This window comes from Pyxicephalus adspersus, chromosome 6, assembly GCF_032062135.1.
Source record: "Pyxicephalus adspersus chromosome 6, UCB_Pads_2.0, whole genome shotgun sequence".
In the NCBI taxonomy this organism is placed as follows: Eukaryota; Metazoa; Chordata; class Amphibia; order Anura; family Pyxicephalidae; genus Pyxicephalus; species Pyxicephalus adspersus.
Genome location: NC_092863.1, coordinates 26,737,612 through 26,747,185, shown reverse-complemented (window position 1 = coordinate 26,747,185; position 9,574 = coordinate 26,737,612). Strand labels below are relative to the sequence as shown.

General features: G+C 36.0%; 1 protein-coding gene across 1 annotated transcript in view; it reads left to right on the top strand.

Annotated features, from left to right (window-relative positions):
* The window catches only part of HSD17B3 (hydroxysteroid 17-beta dehydrogenase 3), a 69,525-nt gene extending 63,521 nt beyond the window's left edge, over nt 1-6,004 (top strand). Inside the window, exons 8-11 of the mRNA XM_072413744.1 lie at nt 2,538-2,619; nt 3,886-3,951; nt 4,788-4,937; nt 5,699-6,004. Coding sequence (XP_072269845.1) covers nt 2,538-2,619; nt 3,886-3,951; nt 4,788-4,937; nt 5,699-5,797 — 397 coding nt within the window. The 3' untranslated portion in view covers nt 5,798-6,004. The remainder of the gene's footprint in view (nt 1-2,537; nt 2,620-3,885; nt 3,952-4,787; nt 4,938-5,698) is intronic.
* Nucleotides 6,005-9,574: the final 3,570 nt, after the last annotated feature.

Genomic DNA, 9,574 nt, shown 5'->3' with positions numbered 1-9,574 from the left:
TACTAGATTGTAAGCTCTTCGGGGCAGGGTCCTCTCCTCCTGTATCACTGTCTGTATTAGTCTGTCATTTGCAATCCCTATTTATTGTACAGCGCTGCGTAATATGTTGGCGCTATATAAATCCTGTTTAATAATAATAATAATAATGTTGGCAAATGGCAGAATACTTGTAGATGTTTTTATGGTAGCCTCTGTCTGCTATACTGAAATAGACCTCTTAGCCTAAATTTGAAATCTTAAGACCATTAAATCTCACTAAATGTGGCCCCTGTACTTAACTGCATGCAGGAAACTTTACATTTCCATTTGAAGGCATTGTAGTGAATGAAAATCATGCTGAGTGCCTGCTCTGCTGCTTCTACTGAATGTTCTAGTGTCTCATATCCACAGTTCACTCCTGCTTTCACTCCCTGAGTCCCAATCTGTTCCAATGGATTATTCTCTTGACTCCGCTGTCTTTCAAATATCCTACTGTATTCTCGCTCCTCAGGTCTGTCTGTGAATCATCCTCGCAACCTGAATTTTTGTCCTCTTTCTTCTAACTGTTTGTATTAGGGTCCTACTGTGTACTATCCTCAAAAGCCTTGTCTACTTCTGTGGTCTTCATCTTTTGGAATCCCATATGTCTCATCCTCACTGTCTTTTGATCTACAAGCATTTGTCATGCATATATTTTATCCTTTATTTGACTTTGACTTATTCCTCATCATATTTTTCCTTGTTATCCTCCATTTCGAGCTTTGCTTGACTATCACCTCCTATCCACAATCACCCTTTTATCTAATCACCATTATCTTTCACCTTTTATTCCCACTCACTTTTCAAATTCCACTTTCCGCTTGTTCCCACCCTCAGCCATCAGCTCAAATTAATTCAAAGTCCTTATAATAGGCTTTATTTCCATGCATTGGGAACACATATGCATTTTATTTAAAAAAAAAACATGCAAAAGTATCAAATTTGTGTTATTCACTTACAGAATATGAAAAAAGGAAATATTAGCAGTGTCTGCATTCCTCTTTACAAACTCAAACATTCACTGTATAAACTGAAAAAAAAATGATTTTGCTTTTCTTTGAATCACTGAACTAATATTTAGGTATACCACTGTTTCTGTGAACTACTACACATCTGTGTTGCATGGAATCTACCAAATTCTGGCACCTGTAAACAGGTATTCTAGTTCAGTTCTTCTGCATTCTTTTTTGTTTTGCCTCAGAAACAGCATTTTTGATGTCACCCCATGTTTTCAGGGATTGGGCTGGCCACTTCATAAAGTCAATCTTGATGGTCTGGAACCAAAACGTTGCTGTTTTACTGGTGTGCTTGGGGTTGTTGTCCTGTTGAAACTCCCTTTTCAAGGGCATTTCCTCTTTAGCATAAGGCAACATGAGTTCTTCAAGTATTTGGATGTATTCAAACTGATCTATGATCCCTGGTATCAGATAAATAGGCCCAGCACCATAGTATGAGAAACATCCCCATATCATAATGCTTTCACCACCATGCTTCACTTTATTTACAGTGTACTGTGGCTTGAATTCAGTGTTTGTGTGTCTTTTGACAAACGGTCTCTGTGGCCCCTAGACCCAGAAAGAACAATCCTAATTTCATCAGTCCACAAAATGTTGCACCATTTCTCTTTAGGCCAGTCGGTGTGTTCCTTGGCAAACTGTAACCTCTTCGGCATGTCTTTTTTCAACATTAGGACTTTGTGAAGGCTTCTTGCCAAAAGCTTGTCTTCACATCACAAGCATATTCTAATTGTAACAGTACTCACTGGCAACTTTAGACCTGCTTTGATCTTCCTGGCTAATCATTGGTGGAGTCTTTTCCATTTTGAGATCATTGTAGCTGAGCAGCCTATCATTTTTTGCACTTCTTTATTTGTTCTCCAATCAACGTTTTAATCAAAGTACACTTCTTTTAAACAATGTCTGTAACAATTTCAGAGGGAAATGCACTATAACAAGCATGTACAACAACCAAACATATCAAAAAAATAAAAAACATAACAAGGTTTTATTGCTCTGTATGAACTGTCATGGATTTGCAATGAAAATTCACTAATGAACTGGCACACGTGCTAGTTTTAATAAAGAATTTTTGCCTTGGGCTCCCAAAGATTAAGGTTCATCTGCTTAGCTCCGTAACTGAAAAAAACAGGTCAAAAAAGAGTTGACATTTCAGTTCCCCGGTGTTCCAGAACAGTTAAGATTTTTAAGTTCCTAACATACTGTTTGTAAAAAATTAAATGTAATAAAATAATTCTAATAGTAGACAGAGATATGACTTTGTACAATAGAATAACTACTTGCCTGTTAAAGACCCCCTTCTGTACCTGTAGACCCAGACCAGATGACCTGCATATGTCATCATTGTTTTATGTGTATACTCAGTTTCAGGTGCAGTACCAATAACCTTCCCAGAAGACATGCACTTGTGGAATTATATGTTTTTCTAATTAAATTTGTATTGGTCTGAATGCAAAAGGCGATAGCACGATTTTTACCAGGTTTTAATACCATTTTTTTCAGGAAAAAAGGTCTTGTGCTGAATATTTCTTCTGCTTTCGGTACTTTTCCTTGTCCACTTTATGCACTTTATTCTTCCTCCAAAGTAAGTATATTATTTATAATATTTTAAAAAAACTTTATGCCAAAACAGATATATATAGGCAAGCAAGCCTAAATCTCTGCTGTAAATATCTAGGAATGATTTAAAATATATAAAACTAACATGTTTTCATACAGTCCCCTCCAACCTAAATAAAATGAGCATTTACCCCTTGCACATGTAAATTTTTATAGGAAACAAAAGTGTTTTAATATTAATAGCCAGATAAAATATGCAATTAAAATAACAGGTAAAAAAAACTTGTGGAAGATGTGAAAGGAGTTAAATAGGGGTGTTTAGGGTTAACTAAGGATTAAATAATTTACTTAAGTAATTAAGTAGTTAAATAGCTAGCCACAAGAATCCCCCACATATCTTATATTTAAAGAGAAAATATCTTATATTTAAAGTTAAAGAGAAAATGGGGTTCAGGAAAGGTAAGTGGCCATATATTTTTTTTGACAAATGGAGTGGCATACGTCAAGAATCTGTGCAAGTAAAGGTCTCATTTTTTATTTTCATTGTAGTTCCACTTTAATGAGAAAAGTTCCCTGATTCCTATTAGGATTTTATGTTTGAGACCCCATATATGGGGCTGAAATTAGGTTTAAAATCAACTCTTGGGGTCCCCTGTGTACCCTGAAAATTTCAAGTTTCCACAACAGTCGGTGTAGGACATATGTTTATACGTTGGGGATAATGACAGAAGCATGGACACAGCTCTTATACTGCTGGTGTACTGAGAAGTAGTATTCATTTACAGTACAAGGTGAGCGGGGAGCATCCACAGCTGATCTCTGAGGTTTATAAAACATGCCCACTCTTGGGGAGCTCACATTGAAGCGCAATCTCATAGAAATTCGCATTCTGAAGGTAGTATTTTTTCATACGACTCTGGCACTTTTGCTTCCTGTCATTTGAGGCCCCCCAACTCACCTAGGGGTTGGAGACCACTGTTATAGAGCATATCAATTTGATAGCCAGGAATTCTTGAAATTAAGTGGCAGGGGATGAGGTGCAGGGTATAGTACTTACTCTATAAACCCTGGCCATAACTTATGAAAAAACAATGACGTACAAAATCAATACATTTTATCTTGAAATGTTCTTCTTTTGTTATTAATCTGTTGCTACAGCTGCCCAATCCAATGGTATAGTTTGCTCAAGCCACTATCACTTTTCCCAAACAATAGAGCTGATTCTTAATAAGATTAATCTGTCTTTCTTGTAATTGGGCCTCATCCTTTAACATTTTAATGTTCTCAACAGGCTTTTGTAACAACATTTTCCAAAGCTCTACAAGCTGAGTATAAAGCCAAAGGAATCATTATACAGGTACTCAGTTTTGTACAATCTTACATTGCAATAAAACAACAATCAGTGTAAGATATCAATTCAAGAAATTCAGTGATAGATATTAAACAAAGTGATTGTATTTTTAAAAAATGCTTCCTTGCTTCTGTGGTTTTTATGAGCTATTTATGTACACTAATTCAGTAAGGCTTTAATAAATAAATCATACATAATTCAATCAATAGTACACTGGTACACACTGGGTCTATTTTACTAAATCTCTCCAAAAATGGAAAAGATGGACTGTCATGGGTGTTTCAGCAAACCTGTCAATTGAACTGTTTAAAATGCAAGTAAGAAAAGCAAGATACAAGATCTTTTAGTCATATAAAGTTTTGCAGAGAGGAGGGGATGTTGCAACAGAGACATCAGGTAACTTTAAGAAAGTTACAGGGCTCATTCACACTAGTACTTTGCGTTAATGCATTCCATGCACAAGACACATGACATGCATTGGTGCACTGGGGTGCAATGACATCCTAAATGCATCTTACTAGCACATTGCAGCTCGTATGTGCTTTAAAAGCCCAGTATGAACTTTGTGTAATTGTGCATTGGGTTGCACATTCACATGGAAAAATGCAGTGCACAGCCATAGTGAAAATGGAACCTTACAAAAAAACCTGCTTATAAGTTTGCAAAAATTACAAATGAACAGTAACACCATGTAAATGGTTGTCAAAAATAAAAGCTACAAGAAGCAGATTCATTTGAGAAGAGAACAGCATGCAATAGGACAAAGAAACCTTTTGTGGTTTAAAATAAAAGTTAACATTATTTAACATCATTTAAACAGTTTTGTTTTTTTCGTCTTTCAGGCAGTTATGCCATATGGTGTTTCAACGCCAATGACAAAAAACACAACAACAAATATCATAACAAAATCTTCAATGGACTTTGTAAAAGAATCACTGAACCATGTTACCCAAGGAAGTGAGACATACGGGTGCCTTGCACATGCTTCTTTGGTAAGGAATTTGAAATCGAACCATATACAGGACAACATGTATTCTCATTCTTTATCCACTTCACGGTTTAATTAATTTAATTGTTTTCTCAGATGTTGTCCCTAATTGATTTTTTCATTATTTATTTCAGGCTTTGCATGTTCAATGTATGTTGGAATAATGCCTTACAGAGGGGTGGTGGAGTTCTGGCTTTGGTATTTCTCATTTAGACACCTGCCTGTGAGCTATGCTTCTTGGCAGCCCCTGTGTAAATTCTATGCTATGAGAGCCTCTAAAGGTGTGTTTTTGGGTTGTGGTCCCGGGACGCAATATCACCGCAAGTGTCGTCAGTCACACAAACAGAATATGTATGAGACATGAGACAGTTATCTGTTTTACCTAAGGGAAAATTCCCTATCACTAATCATGATTTTAATTTATCAACAAGATGCCATTCAGACAAAATATTACATAATATTTCATACATAACCCGGTATCTGTTTTAGTAATATGTTGTTTTTTGCATGTCAGGAGGTCAGCTTGAGGAATCCATGTCTATGTAGTTCAATCATATTTTGATATATCTGAAAAGAAGCTGTGATAGGTTTAGGTAATTTTTTACTTTATTAACGGAGAACAGTAGCCCCTGGTTAAAACTTTGCCACTGCAAACAAAGTTACCAACAGCAGGAGAGAAACAACAGTTTATACAGACTTTACAAAAATCACAAAATGCCTTTTATGCCTCATATATTTGTACATATCTTTTTCTTTGTGTTACAGGCAATTATTATAAACAATATTCCTCTGTGGGTAATCCATAGTGCAAAGGTACAAGAAATTTTCCTGCGTCTGTTTAGCAAGGAACAGAAAAAAGAATAAACTTCAAAGCATGGCATTCTACATCAGTGAAAGGGACTTGTATTGTGCCTTGTAATGTGATTTGTTTTTTTGGCATCTTCCAGTAGTCGAAAAATGGGTAATATCTGGTTATTTGCTTGAACTAATAAGCTTCATGATGTGGAAATTATTAGGGTGCCAGGCTGGAGAGATATTGTAACTTCATGAGTTTGGTTGATATTTTTAAACACTGGACATTTTAATCTGACTGTAACAGCCACAGAAGTGGATTTGCATCGAAAACTGTTTTTCTCCAATGCTGGATCCATCTTTGTATCCTTACATAACACTTTTTTCTGTCAAGTTGAAAATTTCTGATTATGTTTGTCTAATATTTAACTGTACATTGACTATATCTTCTCCACAGTGTGTTCCTGTATAACTGTGATAGTAACATTAAAACTGCAAGCTTAGGGGGCGTAAGTAATTGAAATATTCTCTGTAAAATGATGTAAAGTATGCTCGAAGCTAAACACTGGAAAATGTTTTCTAAACCCACTGATATTATAGGTAGGGTTAAAGTGTATCACAATACACAATGCTTCCCAGTAGCCCTTGTAAATGAAATTAGGTAAACTTAAGTATACAACTATAATTGTCAGGAGTTATTTTATTTTTATAATAATTAGGAACTGATGACTTAAGTACATTTCAGTGCCTAATTTATTTGGAAAGGATGGAGTAAACTCTGTAGGGATTTTGATTTTTTTTATTACTGGTAATTAATTTGAATTATTCACCCTTGATAATCATTATTCCCAGTTCTTGGTCAAGGAAAAATATTTTTTTTTAGTAGTCTCTAGAACAGTAATAGACCTGAAATCCCTCTGTAGGGATTACCTAAGTAATTTATTCTCATTTTCTGTTTATTCAAAACTACAAAAAATACTGGGAACAGCTGTATAACACTTCCTTAATAATTATCATTCTGCTGAATGAATCCTCCATGCTCAATTATGCTCATACCATATAAATTGCTGTAGGTAATTCCTCATCTAGATGGCAGTCTCTTTAGCACCTTCTGCAGTGGGTGTAGAATACAAGGCAGAAATTGCCTGTAGAAAAAGACCTTTTAACCCTGCTTTTTGTAGAGCCTCCAACATAAATGGCCAGCTAAGGTGATCAAATGCCTTTTCAGTGTCCAAACTTAAAACAACCACACTAGTTTCCATTTTATTTAGGGCGTCTTTAATATCTAAAGTATGCCTTGTTTTATCTTCTATCCCATAAAGCTATTAAACAAGTTTGACATATTAAGGGACCAGGGTGGGGGCATATGTCTTGTAATAGATGTATAAGAAACCATTAGGCCCTGAAGCTTTATGGTGTGGGAGGCTACTAATTGTAGCTAAAATCTCCTCCTCAGAAATTTCTCGATGAAGGGCGTTGACCTCTGACTTCTTCAAGGCTGGGAGGGAGCAATTAGAAAGATATTCTTGAATGCGTACATGAAGGGTTTGTATTTCCCCTTGTGACAAATTAGGTACTTTAGAATAAAGCTCTGAATAATAGTCGCCAAATCTTCTAGCAATGGCTTCAGGATCATATTGTACTTAACCAGAACTGTCATGCAGTGACATTGGTGTGGATTTTCCGGTTTGCTCCTTAACCAGCCATGCGAGTATGATGATTTGTTTCCCTTATCATAGAATTTTTGCCGCAGGAAAAGTAATGAATTTTCTGTTTCGTCCAAATCTAACTGTTTTATTTGATAGCGAAGGTCTGTATTCTACTTAAGAAGTGTCACCGACGGGGTGGAATACAATAACTGGTCTGTTTTTTGCAGAGAATCTGTAAGTTGTGCCTATTGAAAAATCTTATCCTTTTTAAGTTTGGTTACATAGTTACATAGTAGGGTAGGTTTAAAAAAGACATAAGTCAATCAAGTTCAACCACTAGGGAAATAAACATATCCCAGATATAAAACCCTATAAGACATAGTTGGTCCAGAGGAAAGCAAAAAAAAAACCCTGATTCCATGAGGCAATTGGATGTTCCCTGGATCAACAGTCACTGTTATTTTTACTTTAAAGCCTTAATACCCAGTTATATTCTGTGCTTCTAGAAAAGCATCCAGCTTTTTCCTAAAGCAATCTATAGTAGTTGATGAAACTACTTCCTGAGGGAGCAAATTCCACAGACCTTACAGTGAAGAATCCTTTCGTTATCTGGAGCTTAAACTTCTTTTCCTCCAGACGCAAAGAGTGCCCTCTTGTTCTTTGTAATGATCTCAAAGTGAATAATAGGGAAGAGAGTTCTCTATATGGACTGTTTATATTTATACTATATATATGTATACTATATATTTATACAGGGTGATCATATCCCCCCTTAATTGTCTCTTCCCAAGGTAAAATAGATTCAGTTCAGCTAATCTCTCCTCATAGCTGAGTTCCGCCATTCTTTCTATTAATTTAGTTGCCCTTATCTGCACTCTCTCCAATTCAACAATGTCCTTTTTGTGAACTGGTGACCAAAACTGGACTGCATATTCCAGATGTGGTCTGACCAATGCTTTGTACTGGGGCAGGATAATGTCTCCATCTCTGCAGTCTATTCCTCTTTTAATAGGTAAAAAGTACTTTGCTAGCTTTGGATATTGCAGCTTGGCATTGCATGCTGTTGTTAAGTCTAAGATCTACCAGAACCCCCAGATCCTTTTCCATTTTTGACTCCCCAAAATGTATTCCCCCTAGACAGTATGAAGTATGCATGTTGTTAGCATCCAAGTGCATAATTTTAAATTTATTTATATTAAATGTCATTTGCCACTTGGCTGCCCAATCAAACAGTACATCCAGGTCTGCTTGTAGATTATAGACATCCTGTATGGACATAATTCCATAACATAGTTTGGTACTTTTAATCCCAAACTTCATATCATTTATAAAGATTTTAAAAAGTAAAGGTCCCAACACCGAACCGAATCATTACTTACAACTCTCTGGATGCGATATTTAAGCCAGTTCTCTATCCATTTACAGATTGACTTTTCTAAACCTATTGACCCTTACTTGCATATTAACTGTCTGTGGGGTACCGTGTCAAATGCTTTAGCAAAGTCCAAGTACACTATATCAACTGCTATTCCACTGTCTACTTGTTTACTTACTTCCTCATAAAAGGAGGGTAAATTTGTTTAACAACTTCTGTCTTTCTTGAAGCCATGCTGACTATCACTTATAATATTATTTTCTAGCAGAAACTCCTCTATGTGGTTCTTTATCAAACTCTCTAAGACCTTTCCAACTATGGATGTTAAACTAACGGGTCTATAGTTATCTGGTAATGACTTTGCTCCCTTTTTGAGGATAGGAACTACATTGGCCTTACGCCAATCCATCGGTACCTTGCCAATGACTAAAGAGTCTCTAAAAATTAGAAATATTGGCTTTACAAGTACAGAGCTCAGTTCTTTGAGGACACGTGGATGTAATCCATCAGGTCCTGGTGCTTTGTCAACCTTAACTTTTCACAGCTGTTTCTCTATCATATCAATTCTGAGCCGTTGTGACTCATTGAGGGAGTGACATTACTATTATGAATTTGGACTTGAGATCTGCCATTTTCCTTTGTGTACACAGAGGTAAAAAAAAAGTGTTTAGTAAATCTGCCTTTTCTTTATCCCCAGTTACCAACCTAGCCACATCCTTTAAGGGGCCTACATGCTCAAACATGATATTTTTTGCTATTAATATATTTGAAAAATGTTTGTTTGGGGGTTTGCCTTACTTTCGTTTGCAATCTGTCTTTCATTTT